This window comes from Equus quagga, unplaced genomic scaffold (genome assembly GCF_021613505.1).
Source record: "Equus quagga isolate Etosha38 unplaced genomic scaffold, UCLA_HA_Equagga_1.0 203_RagTag, whole genome shotgun sequence".
Classification (NCBI taxonomy): Eukaryota; Metazoa; Chordata; class Mammalia; order Perissodactyla; family Equidae; genus Equus; species Equus quagga.
Genome location: NW_025798627.1, coordinates 7,682,780 through 7,698,848, shown reverse-complemented (window position 1 = coordinate 7,698,848; position 16,069 = coordinate 7,682,780). Strand labels below are relative to the sequence as shown.

The 16,069-nt window shown below is 39.3% G+C and overlaps 1 protein-coding gene across 7 annotated transcripts in view; it reads left to right on the top strand.

The window, feature by feature from the left end:
- LOC124233468 (unconventional myosin-Ib) overlaps positions 1-16,069 on the top strand; it is a 180,001-nt gene that overhangs the window by 106,958 nt on the left and 56,974 nt on the right. For all 7 annotated transcript variants that reach the window (XM_046650573.1, XM_046650577.1, XM_046650574.1 and 4 more), the window contains 3 exons: positions 2,923-2,986; positions 14,555-14,653; positions 15,855-15,958. In XM_046650573.1, coding sequence (XP_046506529.1) covers positions 2,923-2,986; positions 14,555-14,653; positions 15,855-15,958 — 267 coding nt within the window. The remainder of the gene's footprint in view (positions 1-2,922; positions 2,987-14,554; positions 14,654-15,854; positions 15,959-16,069) is intronic.

Genomic DNA, 16,069 nt, shown 5'->3' with positions numbered 1-16,069 from the left:
CCTCCTTGCACCTGGAACACAGTACAGGCTCCCTCCCAGATCTTTGCGTGACCGGCGTCTTGTATCATTTAGGTCTCACTTCAAATGTCATTTCCATGATGCTTTTCATAGACTCTATAACTTCTTCTTGTTTTTAGTTTTTTAGGCATTTATCAGTCTCTGGAATTATTGTCCTCACTTCCCCCATTTACATGATCACTGACCCAAGAGAGCAGGAGCCATGAGAGTGAGCACGCCAGCCTTCTCGTTCGCTGTGGTGGCCCCAGTAGCTAGAGCAGTGCCTGGTGCCCCTGTAGACACTCAGAAAACATTTATTGTTTATCTATTTTTAAGAAGCTTATAAACTAGTCAGAAAAAATAGACATGGCTAAAAGTAATTGTAACACAACACGTAAAATAATTATAACACACATAAAAGTTCCTCATGAAAATTATCGATAAAATGTAATGGAAGTTGAGGAAGGAGAAGCTGGAGGAGTCTGGGACTGGGAACGGTTCTGAGTGGGCCCGTGAGATTTAAATGTGCCAAAATCTAGTGGAGAGAAGAAAGAGCTGGCAGTATAGCATGAGGAAGCTTGAGGAGAGAAACCAGTGTGAACCTGCATTTACCAGGGTTGGTGGCTAGACCAGAGGTTCTGAGACAGGAGCTGTGGGCCCAAGGACTGGAAAGATGGGTCAGGCCTCAACTGGAGGGCTTGGAGTATGAGCTTCAGGGTCTTGGACTTTATTTTGTAGGCATTTGGAAGCTGTTGATTAGTTCTGAGTAGATGAGTGACATGATCAGAATCAAGCTTTTGGAGAGTCATCAGGGTGTGGCTGAATGGGAAGAGGGCCGTTCCAGTGTCAACTGAATTCTCAGTGCTGTCTGATAGTTGTCCCTCGTTGGCTCCTTTTCCATTCTCTACACTGTTTATGTTGCTCTCTTCAAACCTCCTATCCTTTACTGTCAGCTGATGATGTTATGCCTATTTCACAGAAATTATGGTCGTCATCATCATCCAAGCCCTCAACCTGGGTGCCTCACCTGTCCCTGTATCTGTATGCACCCGTCTGTCACACTGGGAGATTCTCAACTCCTGTCTCATACAAATCCCTCCACCTGTGCTCTAGACCCTATTGCCTCCTATGTCCAGGGACCACATTCCATCAAAATCATCCTCTCTTGTGGTCTGTCTCAGACTCCCTTGTGAAGTTACCCTTTCCCCCCTCTTTCACATCTGCCTCGCCTGCGCTGTCACTTGCCATCATGGAGAGCACCACTGTCCACTCAGTTGCCTGGGCCACATTCCTGGACTTTTTAGTCCTTGACCGCCTCCTCTCTTACCTCCTACATCCAACCAGGACCTGTCATTGTGATTCTCTGGGTAGCTCTCAACTATGTTTTCTCTTCCCTTTTGCTACTCCTGCTAAAGCCACCAACATTTCTCTCCTGATTAATGCCACTGCCTATTAGCCACATCTGGTCTTGCTCCTTTCCAGTCCATTCCACACTAGCCAAAGTGATCTTGTAAAGAGGCAAGTCTCATCATGGCATCCTTGTTTAGGAACTTTTAATGACAGAACTTTGCTGTCAGGAGAATGTCTCAGTGTCATGATGTGCTCTAGCTTCCGTCTCCAGCCTTGCTTCCCCACTCAGCATTCTCACGAGTGCCAGTTCTTATGCCTGCTCTTTTCTTTTCTCCCACCTCCTTGCCTGCCTGGCTTCTCCTGATACTTTGCATTTAAGCTAGGGCAGACTTTCTGCTCCTTCTTTGTCCCCTCTTTATTCATAGCACCGTGACCCACTGTAGGATTTATCCTTGCCCATCCTTGTAGTGTCCTGTTGACCTGTCTCAGCTTCCCCCAGGCTGTAAGTTCCTTGAGGGCAGGCGCTGTGCCTTCCTTTTCCCTTCTGCCTGCATTAGTATCTGGGAAATGCTGGATGTATCTAGGCATTTGCTTAATGAATAAGTGAAGACTTGAAAAGGGCAGATGACCCATGACAGTGAAGGAGGAGAGTCAAGGGAGCATGCATGAGCTAATAAAAAGTCACAAATTGCATTGTTGACTGAGTGCCATATGATCATGTTTCTTCTCCCTTACCATTATTTTGAAAATAGAAAGAGTTAAAGTAATTCTTTGGGACAATTATTTACACACCATCTATTTGACTAAGGTAGAACATGAAAGGAAACCAAGGACTACTTATTAGATCCACACACCCTTATCCAAACGAAAAACAGCTGTCAGGGTTATTCTGTTATACTGGTTACTCTTTAACTAGACAATTATAGACCAGTTCTCTAAAAATCACAATATGAAACTCCATGTGTGTTTGAGATATCATCTGTAAGGTGTAATACGAACCTGGGGTTACATGTTGCTGTATAATCTAGATCCAAAGCCAAAGAGAGTAATAGTGGTCGGTCTTTGATTCTGAGTTGGTCCTAGCACATCATCGGGGATTTGGTTGGAGTAGATATAAAAACAGAACTTAGAGTGTTCCATTTTATCCACTGTCCAGTATGTTTGGAGTTTCTAGCCATGGCTTAAAACATGTTATCCCTATAAAAATGAAATACTTTATATTCTCAAGTAGTGCACATACAAGGAGTACTTATTTTTGTCAGTTTTTATTCCTGAATTGAGTACACACACAGCTTCAGAAGTTTGAAACACATATCTGAAATGGAAAAGTCGCATGATGGCTGAGAAGATCTATTCTTAAATTAGTAACCTGATATGTTAGCTTTGTGCTAATGGGGTATTTAGTATGAATTATTTATGGAGGCGTATTGTTTGTGTCGTGCTTACATAAACTGTGTCTTTATTAATTACATTTAAACAAATGCACAAACGGCTTAGTATGCTATTCTCTAAGAAGATATGCTGACGGGATATTTTGAGGTGAACTTGAAAACTCACAAAATCTTTCTTTGGCAGGGCAAATATATGGATATTGAATTTGATTTTAAAGGCGATCCACTGGGAGGAGTGATAAGTAACTGTGAGTATTTTGCTTGAATCCTTTTAAAATTCAGAATAGTAAAACATTTATCATACAATATTTCAGATACTCGGGTCTTCAAGAGATAGGTATAAGAATACGTTTCTTTTTCTTTGGATTTTTTTTAACCTATGCATTTCAGATTGTTTTATAATATAATTTAATTTCTAAACCTTTTTAAAAGATCTTTACCTTTGGAAGAGTTTTTAGAAGTCTGCTAAAGAAATAAGAATTAGTCCAACTGCATTTTATATTCTCTAGATCTTTAAGCCAATCTAGTAATGAAAAGGATCCTCCAACGGTCATTTTCTTTAACAAAATTAATCTGTGATTCAAAAGAAAATAGAAATAATTTAAATTTAATAACTTTTTTGGGGTAACATTTATCCAATAAAATGAGTGGACCTGTACTTCACATTTTGTTGTGAGAGATTTTGTCTGTCTTGCAGTGTATTTAGATAATTGAAATGTGATACAACTGTTAGGTAGAAACCGATTCATTTGCCCCCTTTAGTCATGATTTGTGATTATAGAAGTGTAATGTTCTGTGTCAAAGGTGAAAAAACAAACGAAATCAGATGAGGTCTGCTTAACAGCCCCAGGTCCAGAGTTTTCTAAAGTGGGCCCAGTGGTCAGTATCTGTTATAAATATGGCCCTGTCATCAGCACTTTGGGGCTGCAGGACGTGCCCTGGTGTCTCTGCTCGTGTTGACTTCATAGTTGATTAGTTTGGAAAATTTAAGATGACAGCTCAGGGTTTGCACACCTCCTAACAGAGCCCTGGCCTGATTATCCTCCTGAGCCCTCTTGTTTTGTTGAGAGTGACACTTCTGAACCTCCCACTACCCCTGGCCTCCTCACAACCCCATGGTGCTATTGGGATTTTTAGAATGAAAAAAGTCTAAGTTTGGACTAGAAAAAAGAAAGACAAATTGAAACAGGTATCCAGAGCAATGGTCATTAGATTGGTTATAGCAGTGGTGTTCCTTCTTCAAATGAAATTTTATGCTGAACTCCAGCTATGAAACAGATAAAGCAAGACCTGATCTGGTTGAAGAGGAGATGGCTAGCCAGAAGCCCTGGATCCCCAGGTGACCCCTAAGAGCTTCCTGGTGAACTCTAGAACCAGAGGAATGCCATTCCAAAGTTAGTGTTTTCAGTAATTGGGCAAACTATGCAGCCGATTTTTTAAAACAATTTTTTAATCAATGATTCATAGAGAAACCTTCTAGGGCTAGGGTTTCCTCATCTTTGAAACAATGGGACTGAACTGGATGAATTCAGTGGTTCTTCCCATTTCCACGAGTCTGTAGTTTTTTTCTTTTTTAAAGATTTTATTTTTCCTTTTTCTCCCCAAAACCCCCCAGCACATAGTTGTATATTTTTAGTTGTGGGTCCTTCTGGTTGTGACATGTGGGACACCACCTCAGCATGACTTGATGAGCGGTGCCACGTCCGCACCCAGGATCCAAACCAGCAAAACCCCGGGCCACCAAAGCAGAATTCGCAAACCCAACCACTCGGCCACAGGGCCTGCAGGTTTTAAATAGTTTAATTTCCCATTTTAGTTTTCCGTATTACACACTTTGTATGCCATGCATTGGGATTATCTATATTTGTAAAAATGTATAATTATTAGAGAGACTTTTGTTTGTTCTTTTAGTGAGAGAGAGGGATTTTTTCTTTTTTGGCTGGGAAAGATTTGCCCTGAGCTAACATCTGTTGCCAATCATTACCTTTTTAAAATTTTTTCCTCCTCAAAGTCCCAGTACATGGTTGTATATTCTAGTTATAAGTCCGTCTGGTTCTTCTCTGTGAGCCGCCACCACATCATGGCTACTGACAGATGAGTGGTGTGGTTCCGTGCCCAGGAACCGAACCCAGGCTGCTGAAGCAGAGTGTGCCAAACTTTAACCACTAGGCCATCAGGGCTGGCTCTAGAGAGACTTCTTGGAAGTGTTAATATGAAATGAAATTGGCTAGAATCGTGCTAGTTAGGTTAAAACGTTTTATATGTCAAATATGGAAGCAAAAGTACTCACACAAACCATATATGAGGTAAACCAAAAGCAAATGATTATAATTCTGCTGAGCTTGTTCGGCAGACTCTCTTCAGAAGGTAGGGCAGCTGATGAGAGCTGTATAGGAAGAGGTGTGCCTCAGTTTGAAGACTACCATTTTAAGGAATGATCAATTTTTATTCCGAAAGATATTCATAAATCTTGAGCACTTGCTCTTACAAGACAAATTAATTCTAGTTACTAATTAATAATACACTTTTTTAAATGAGATAAATTTACTGTTTTCTTTGTAGAACTTACATCTAAACATCTGGAATGATTGAATCAATAATACTTTTGAAGACTCTAAGAAAATAAAATTATAATATAAAGTTATATATTTTATTAAATAAAATATATTTTTAACTTACTTTAAGTATTAGAAAATAACTTAGGTTTTATGTCTTGAAGTATAAATTTTAAACAGAAATGTCTTCCTGCACCCTAATTCTTACAGTATCCATGGAGAATAAATATTACACACTCAGTTCTTTTCCAATTAAGATTAATATATCATCATGAATGGATTTCATATGGTGATTGTTACCATTTGTTCCCACAATGAAATTATATTGAAATTTGTGGTAGTGGGAACACTCTGGTATTTTAGTGGCCTTTGCTTTGGAAGGGAAAGGAATACATTAGTGGTGAGAGCAGGAAATTTCACCCTGTACAGATAGAGGCCTGACTCATAGGTGGTCACGGGGAGTTGCTGTCTGCTGGCCTAAGGCAGTGTAAAGCAGTGGGCAGGCTCACCCTTGTTCTCTCCACGCTGCCAAAAGTTACCTTCTTGTAGCCTAGAAAAGAAGACAAAATTTGCCATTTTGTAGGAAGTACGTTTTGCCTCCTTTTCCAGCAACCGCCTAGTAAAAGCGTAGATCATTGTTGGCTATAATTATTACTTTGAAAACGGCACAAGATCACTCAAGCCAGTTGTGTGCCCAGGAAGTGGAAAATAAAGCCCAATAACTGACTCTCTCTTTCTAAAAGAGGTATGCTATAAAACTTAAGTCTTGAGCTCACTTGATAGCTACGTGTCCCTGAGGTTAGTGTCATTAGGAGAGAGGTGTTACAAAAATAGAAAATGGCAAACATTTGCTTCAAGAGAGAAGATAAAATCTGGAAGCATATCCAGATATTTGGCTGATGTGAGATAATTATTTCTCCTACTTTGTCAATGCTTGTAGGTCTCATAAAATTTATACATTTGTATTTGAGGATTTTGGATCTAGTTTTATGAACAAGAAACTTTTGGAAATGTGTGGCTTTTATTAATGGTCACAGACACTTTGTTTGGCTGTGGCACTTGATGGCAATTTAGATTGTGGAGAAAATGTGGTACAAGTCTCTAGGGATCTTATGTCGTAAAAGAAGAATAGCACAGGGATATATATATATGCTATGAAAAAGCCTTATGGTTTTAAGTATGCATATACCTGTGTAAACTGTAAGGACAGCAGATATGGCTGTCTTGTTCACAATGGTGTATACAGTAGGTACTCAGTAAATACTGGAGATGAGGATGGATTTAGTTAAATATAGATGGGCCCTGCCTTTTCCTGCTTCATTATTTGGGGCATATCCATGAGCCTACTCACACAACTCCTATTGGTTTATCATGTGGTTTCCAATGTCTAAACAAAAAGACGGCAAGTTATTTAATTCTCTGTGCCTCCATTTTTTTCATCTTTGAAATGGGATGATAATAGTACTGATCTCATAGGGTTGTGATGAGGTGTAAATTATTTGTTAATATCTAAAGCACTTGTAACAGAGTCTGGCACATAGTAAGCACTCACATGTTTTCTTTTTTATTATTATATACTTATTTGTTTATTGTCTCTAGCCCCTAGCTAAATATATGCCCTATAAGGACAGAGAGTTTGGTTCATCACTAAATGTCAGCAAATAAAATGTGTCTGACATCTAATATATATTTGTTTAATTAATAATCACACAACTACACAATGTACAAGTACAATTGACATAGAGAAATATATTGAAAAATAAAGCTTCTGCTTTAGTGGATAGTTTTCTCTGAATATTCTATGCCAGTCATTTTTAACTACTTTTTCTAAATCCCGGAAAGGGAAAGTTATTGGTAGTCAAACGTCATCTGTTCCTGGCTTCTGTGTTCAGCTTGAAAAAAGTAATATGATCCTGTGAATTATGAAGGAAAGCAAATGTTGAAATTGGTGTGTGGTCCAGTAATTATTACTGCCCAGTAAACCACCCCAAACTTAGCAGGGTAAAACAACAGCCCTTTTATATTCTCTTGGATTCTGTGGGTCAAGAATTCGGATGGGGCACGGCAGGATTGGCTTGTCTCCACAATGTGTGGGGCTTCAGCTGGGAAGACTCAGGTGGTTGAGGGTGACCTGCATGAGTGGAGACTGGAATCCTCTGGAGGCTTTGTCACTCATGTGGCAGGCTCCTGGGCTGGATGAATTAAAGGCTGGGCTCAGCTGGGACTGTTGACTAGAGGTACATACATGTGGCCTCTTGTGGTTTGGGCTTCTCACAACATGGTGGATAGGTTCTGAGATAGAGTGTTCCAAGAGGGAACATTCTTGACAGCAAGTGTTCGAAGAGAACTGGGAGGAAGCCTAAAGTAGCCTGGTAAGTCATACAGTATCGCTTCTTCTGTGCTATTCAGTCAAAGTAGGCATAAGCTTCCCCAGTTTCAGGGGTGGGGGAGGTAGATTCTGCCTCTCAGTGGGAAGACTGTCAAAGAATTTGTGGACCATTTCCTTTTAAACAGCCTCAATCTGATAGATTGTTTACAGAAATGGCCACAATGATTTCTCACCTTGTGTACCTTGGGTAGTCCCCTCTCTCAGTGACTCAAGACTTGGCCAGGAGTCTTGTTTTGGTCAATGGAGCAGTTAGCAAATACAGCACAACCAGAGACTTGAAAATTGGTTACAGATGGGAGCTGGTTCTCTCTTGTTCTTCTTGGGAACTCTCTCATCACCACCATGTGACTGAATCTGGGCTAGTTTGCTGGATGATGAGAGACCCATGGAATGAACCCCCAGACATGAGCGAGGGCATCTTAGATCAGCCAGCTGCCAGTCAACCTGCCAGCAGACCATCAGCCCGTGAAGCCTAGCACACACCAGCCAAGTTGGCTGAGACCAGAAGGACTACAAAGGTGACTCTCAGACTCATGAACTAATAAATGGTATTCTTCTAAGATACTAGGTTTTGGGGCAATTTGTTATACAGCAAAAATTGATACAGAGGTCTAGTAGATAATACCTCTTACCCTACTCAGTTCAGAAACACATGAGAAATAGGCACAGGCATCAAGCTGGAGAGCAAGCAGCTTTATTACTGTTAGAGACAAAGTTGAAGAAAGTGGCTAAGTGGGTGCTACTCCAGTCATGTGCTACATAAGGACGTTTCAGTCAATGATGGACCACATATACGCAGATGGTCCCATAAGATTAGTACCATATAGCCTAGGTATGTAGTCGGCTATACCATCCTAGGTTTGGGTTAAGTACACACTGTGATGTTCACACAATGATGAAATTGCATAATAACACATTTCTCAGAACCCATCCCTGTTGTTAAGCGACCGATGACTGTAGTCCTCTGGTGGTATGGCACTTAGGCAGGTGTCAACAGCGCTCAGCAACCGCTGGCCTCTCCTTGTGTGCATTGCTCCTTCCATCTTACAGCACTGGGTAGGAGATCTGAGTGTGTGCACAGTGTGGGGAATCGGAGAGCTGAGCTATATATGCATGTCCGTTTGCTTCTCCAGACCTCGCTATGCAGAGGTGTCCTTCCTCCTGCCAAGGGGAGGAGTGAGTAAGGGGCTGAGAGAGGCTGGGGGAGTTAGTCTAAGGAGATCCCCCCACATGGAATCATCAAGCAGGAGGAAACGTCCAGCCCCTCACAGGGCAGATGGGGGATGCAACAAATGGCTCTGAATTCCTTTTCTTTCACATGTCTTTTGAATTTATGATACAGTTGGCTTCACTTTTATGTGCTGTCTACCTCTTGGGATGTTGTTTAATCTATATGTATGGCACATTCGTGCCATTTTGCAGGATATGGAATATAATTTTAGTCTTTTAAATAGTTTGTGATTTATAGCGTTCTTCTTCCCTTTATATCGTATCCTTGATATTATTGATGACGAGTCACTAATTAGGAGTAAAACTGCCTATTATAACACTTCCTAAAGGAAACTGATCTGCTCTGTTTTCTGGGAGTATACCCATTAAGGTCAAATTGGAGATGACCCATACAGAAGTCAGTTCTCAACAGCTAATGAATGTTCATCAATAAACAGTGTCTGTTTTTAATTTGTCTTCTTTAGGCTCAAAATTCGCCAAAAGTCTGAGACAGTGCATTACCTAGTTTATAATACAAGGCTGGGCTTTTTTAGCACTTTGACCATTGGTTGTAAAGTATCTGTAGCAATAAAACAAATTTCGAAGAGCAATTCTGTTACCCTGTAATAGATGGCTTTGTATAAAAGTAGATGCCTTCCTTTGTCTCAGTTTTACTTTGGTGTTCTTTCTTTTACAAAAATACATTTATCATGAAACAAGATTATATACATTATAGAAGAAGCTAGATGTTCAAATATTTCTAAATCAATTAGGATGGTATGTTTAGTAATAAGATATTATGGACTAGATATCTCATTAATTTTATTTCAGGGCTGGATATGGAATTTTAGATTCAGATACATACATTTATGAGTAAATTTTCAATTATTAGATAAACATTAAATTTGTATTAGGAAACAGTCTTTTGTGAAAGTCCATGTATGCTATATGTTCATAACCAGAGCCTAATAAAACCCAGTAGTTGATTAGGTGGATAATAAGCCATGTTTTCTTAGTGTTTTTAAAGCCCAAATTAATGTTTCTCCTGCAGACACTGGAACCCTTTCACAACTTGTGCAGTATGTCCAGCTCTCTTTAGTGCTGATTTCGTAACTTCAGGATACTGACTTTTAAAACTTTAATCCGGTTTCTTAAAAATTAAAGCCTCAGTGGAGGTGGAGTTAAGTGAAAATTGCAATGTCTTGTCATGCTAGATGTTTTAGATCTCACAAAGCCTGTAACCCACAAAAAGATGGAGATCTGCGTGAGCCCCGGGCCGAGAGAGAGCCCTGTAGTGAGCATTCACATCTGCTTTCTCTCGCTGTAATACACATGCACAGTGAAGGATTTGGAGGAAGACATTTGTCCCATGTTTTTGGCTTTAAAATTTGTCATTAGTGAAACTTCCTAGTTGTCAATCTTGAGAGTTATGTTGTCTATTTCCAGAAAGAGTATAGAGTTGATTTTAGAATATATACCCCAATAATATGAGGCAACATAAGCTCATAGAGTTTTCCACTAAAACTATCATCCTTTATTCCCAGTAATTCACTGGTTGACACTTTTTCTTTAGGATGATTATCCACAACAACAGAGACAAAAGGGAGATAAACTGTACTTACTTAGATTGCAGACCCATAATTATTACTAAATGTATCACTTTGGTTTAATGAAGGGGCATAAATTGATTGGAAGAACCTCAGTGCCACTCAAACACTTTCTCGTCGTGTTTATCTGTGAGCATTTGGAGGAGGAGCACAGGGTCTCGGGGGTCGGTCAGTGTGCTGCATCATGGGTTTCATTGTCATTCTGGCCTTACTGGCAAGACTAAGACAAAGCTCATTTCTCCTTAAGCCTTAATCAAGAAGTTGGACCATATCTTTTTTTCAGGAAGGGAGATTGTACATAAAATCCAGACACTTTGATCATACTATCTAATCTTTCATCTGTTATGTTCCAAAGTAATGTGATTTTTTTTTTCCTTCCAAACCACTACTTGTCCTTTTATTCCTTTGCCTATAAAAGACTTCCTTGTCCAGCAGGTGCACATACAGACGTTTTACTTCTTTTCTATCTTGTGCCATGGAGAGGCTGTCCTGTGACATGCATGGGCACGTGTATGTGCCCTGGACTAGCTGGTAATTAGTCAAAACTAAGAAGACCCCTAAATGATGGCTCGGTTCTGTTAATAGTCGGGTAGCAGTGGCATAGTGGGGTAGGTGGGCAAGTTCTGATTCCAGAGTTTCTCTCTCCCTGCCTGTTGAATTTCCCCTTTAGAATGGCTCAGTAGGTTTATCTCTTCCATTAAAACTTAAATTTATATCAAATTTAATATGAACTTAAATTTGCATTTTGAGAGGGGGATGTAGCTGAATTGGAATATATGGAGACTCTTAGACTCTCTTCTCTACTAAATATTTGGCATATCCTGTACTAAATCTTGTTAGTAGAGGCTCAGTCAGTGGTGGCAGAAGCATCTAAAGCAAAAGAGAAGGCTGTGATAGTGTTTTGCTTTGACTTAATTCAGGAGCACATTTAAGTAAATTAAAATGATCAGGTGGCGAGTCCTTATAGTGAATTGAATTTATCTTCTGTACTTTGAGTAATTATTTGATATGGCTTCATACTGAGAGATTGTATTGGTGTGTGCACATTAAAAAAAGAGAATAGAGAATGCTTTTTAGCATTAGTAAATTATTTTTGGGCAAACGTTCTTCCTGATTACTTTTCTACCTGGAAGCTTGTGACTTATGAGAAAAGGCATGAGGAAATAGCAGGCTCTGTGGCAATAGACTAAGCATTTTAGGTGGTAAAACCTTCAACTGCTTTGTAATAAAAGGTTCCTTATTTTGTGATTGAGTTGCTTAGGTGAAGTCATATCTTTTATGTAAAGTACAGCCTTTCCAAGTGTTTCTGAATTTTGCATTCTTTTTGCCAGAAAATTATAGAGTATGAGTATGAGCATGAGCCCTTAGTCACGTAAGGCTGTGAATTCAGGCCCTATCGCTTAGTAGCAACGTGACATGAGCCTCATTTTCTCATCTATGACATAGGGATTATAAAACCGACCTCAGGGCAGGTGTTAGGGATTGAACACGATAACGAATGAGAAGCACCGAGTGCACAGGGGGAATGTCAGTGAAAGTTCCCTTTCGGCTTGCCCTTTGTATCTTCCCTTTTAAACACACATTGTATTATGTTTTGTATTTGAATATGATAGTAATCACTGATCATATCGGCGTGTGTGGTTCAAGAAGTACATTGGCCCACATTCCTTTCCACACCGTGCACAAGCGGATATTATTCTTTAACTTGGTGGCTGTTATCTGCTGAATCTTGTGGCCATTTCTGTTTCTACAGTCTTCATTGTCTATGAGCATTTGTTAAAAAATGCCGAGCATTAGGCAGGCCAGTGTGTTGCTGTTGCACAGTGTGGCCCTGTCATCTGGTTGGAAGGTATTATTTCATGTCTTGAAGCACCGCAATTTGCTTGTTGGAATGTGATTGGATAAGTGCCATGAAACAATGATTTGTCATCATTACTAAGGTGCCCCCATGAGGTGAGAGGGCAGCAGGCTGCCAGTGCTTGCGAGGCGTGGATTCTTAGCCCTATGGGAAGAGCCTGGGGCTCGCGGGCTTTGACAGTAGAGAACACATGGTCATTCTGCTGTCCCTACCCCCACCTCCTGCTCTCTCTCAAGGGCCTTGGCTTCCCACCTTGGAAAGAGCTGCTGCTGTTGGTTTGGGTGGTGGGAGTAATTGGGAGCATGTGTGACTCTTGTAGGCCAAGAGGAAGAAGGTCTTCATGTCTGCAGTTGCTGCTGGGCTCATTCCCGAGTAGTTCCTGGCACATATGGGTGAGCAGGGAGTTGATTGAAGGAATTTGTGCATGAGCGGATGAAGTAAACTATAGCATTTGTTTATATTTTTCATGTAGTCGAGTTACTTTCTTCTAGGCTTGAGGGATTTCCTATAAGGATTAGCTTCTCAATGAAGAATCTGCTCACGCCTTGTGGATTCTTTCTTCTAAAACTGTGCTAATACTCTTAGGACCCCATAGCAACTTGGTCACATGATAAATACAACCATACTGCATTTTTATCCTTAACTGATTATTCTGTCTTCTGCTCTGTATGTCACTATTTACTTATTGATTGAAACATTCAATCCATAGAGATGATGAATATCACACAATCCTTCCTTTTCTAAATTTTGTCTCACCTGGGCTTTTCAATTTCTGTTTTCTTTCTTTTTGCTAAATATGAAGTCTTCATTATTCTCCATCTATGACTTGAGGCCATTGGCAGTCACCCAAGTCAAATGAGAGCTGGAGATGAAAATGAAAACTCCACAGCATCCTGTTCCTAATAATTTTTGTATTTACATATTTTTGTTCTCTTTTTAGTCGACTTAATTTTATGTGTCCTTGGAACCCATCTCTTCATTCTTACAGATGACTTCACGTTTCCAGAGCACTCCCCAGGGCTTCTCATTCATCACATCTGTACTCTAATTCTGCCTAGGCTGCTCTTCACATGCTGATGTGGGTTCCAGAAATATACATTAAGAAGTTCAATGAGCATTCCCAGAAACATTGCACATCATTCTCCCCCTTACTCATGTTTTGGATAATGTTTAGATTTCAACCTGATTGGAAATCAAATGTGTGTGTTTCCCAGTCTTAGTACTTAATAATGGGATCACTGATTTGGAATGTTATGACTAAATTTGGCCTTTGCCCACAGGATCCAGATCCTCTTTTATATCACTGGTCAGTGATAAGCAGGACTCCAGGCAGGAATATTCTCGGCCATTGTGCTTTGCCATTTCCTGCTGTAGTGGCTGCTTTCTGGTTGGCTGGCTCACTCTTTCATTCCTTCCTTCCTTCCTTCCTTCCTTCCTGGATGAACATTTGAAAACTTAATAAGCATCAGATTTGTGGGATGAAAAATTATTTGGAATCAATGAAAGTATACTGTCAAATAACACCAAATTCCATTAAAGGAACCACCTTTCATTTTCTAAGACTTCAAGATAGTAAGAAAATCTGCTTCCTTTATCCCAGGTAGCAGGATGTCTGCATATAAGATGGGATCTGCAATTGGGTCACATGGCTTGATTTCAAATTCTACTTAAAGTCTTGGACTATCAGTTTCTTCATCTGTTAAATAAAACCTTATGACATGATTGAGAGGATTCAATGAGATAATTAATGTCTATAAAGCACTTAGCACATAATAAGATCTCAAAAATGTTAACTTACTTTTTATCCTTATAATTATTAAGTGGATTTGTGACCAAACGGCTGAATTTCATTGCTTAGATTTGTAATGCTCCATTTTGAAGAACTTAATATCATAGATGATATAAAATCAGGAGATATTAGTATAAAAACTGTATTGTCTTTAATCAGCCTGTTGAATGTATTATTGAACTTATTTTACATATTCACTGTTGTTTAAAAAGAACCTGGTTTGTTTACTTTGCTGATTTTAGTTAGGGTAGGTCCTTCTTCCTGGAAGTAGAACTGAAAATGTAGCTTCTGTTATTATTTTATTAATACAAAACAGAAAATAAAAAAGAAGGCGAGGAGGGGGAAAAAAGAAGAACTTGGTGGATTTGAAAGTGAAATTAATACTATACTATGATTTGATTCTCTTTAGATCTTTTAGAAAAATCTCGAGTTGTTAAGCAGCCGAGAGGTGAAAGAAACTTCCATGTATTCTATCAGCTGCTCTCTGGTGCCTCTGAAGAGCTCCTCAGTAAGTCTTTGTTTTTGTGTTTTAACTTTTAGGGTTGCACATTTTCCAAAGCATTCTTTTTTAAAGTGTCCCATATGCTTTTCCCCTGCCTTCTTAAAGATTTTCCCTGCCTCTGGTTGAAGAACATATGTGTTTACCTCTGTCGTACCCCAGCTTCGCTTTTATATATATTCCTGTCCCGCACCAGACACTGGGCCAGATGTCTCATATGGTTTACCAACAGAACTAAACATTAGGGAAGGGGCTAATCATAAATTTAAAAAATAAAATGGAAGAATATAATTATTCCACTTGGGGAGAGAGTTAGATAAACTTATTAGCAGAGAGCAGTAGGTGAATACAATTATAAAAAAATGAATTTCTCATTGAAAATTTAAAAATAGTGGGAAGACAGATGTAACTGATAAAAGAGTTAAAAATCTGACCTTATATATTTTAGAGAATTAATATAAATGCATCAGGATAGTAGCCAGTAGCCTGGAGATGAAAAGTTTTGAACAAATAGTTCAACCAAGAAGAGCTATGGAAAGTCTACAACACTTGGGGGGAAAACCATCCTTACTAATAATCAACAAATGCAAATTAAAACAGCACTGAAGTATTCACTATACATATATTAGCAAAAATTATTAAGAAGGATGAAGCTGGCAGAATTGTCAGGCACTGATCTCCTTAGAGCTTGTGGGTGTCACTTCAAAGCGAGGACTTCTTCCTGGGGGCCTAATTGGCAATGATCAGAAGCCCTCCTCCTAGGCACACTGCTCTTTGGAATCCCAATGAAATCCCAAAGAAGTAATTCAGAAGAATCCAAAAAAGGTTTCATATGGAGACATTTATCACTGCTCTGTATTTATTATTATAAACTGGAGAGAACCCGAGTGTCCAATGGTGGGGGAATCACTGGGCAGACATCATCTGTTATAGTGAAATAGTTCATTGAAGATATTTTGTATTATAAAAATTTGGAAAAGAGCCTGACCCAATAAGAATAAATGTAAAACAGCAGAGTTGAAATATGTACAAACAATGTTAAAGGTGATTGGAGAAAAATGCTATTATTGATATTTGGGTAGCAGTTTGTATTCTGTTGATTCAATACGTAATGTGAAAGTCATTTTATCTGAAGGATTAAAGGAATGAGCTATTCCAGATGATTAGATTTGCTGAAGTAACTTATCAACTCGTGTGTGTGATTCAATAGATAAACTTAAACTTGAGCGGGATTTCAGCAGATATAACTACCTGAGTTTGGACTCCGCCAAAGTTAATGGAGTGGACGATGCAGCAAATTTCAGAACCGTTAGGGTAAGATGTAATGCTTTTATTACTCTTTAAAAGGGTAGACTATGTTGCTCAATTGGAATTGATAATAATTCAGAGTTTTATTAAAAGTGTAACTCTTGCTCCCTAAGGTTT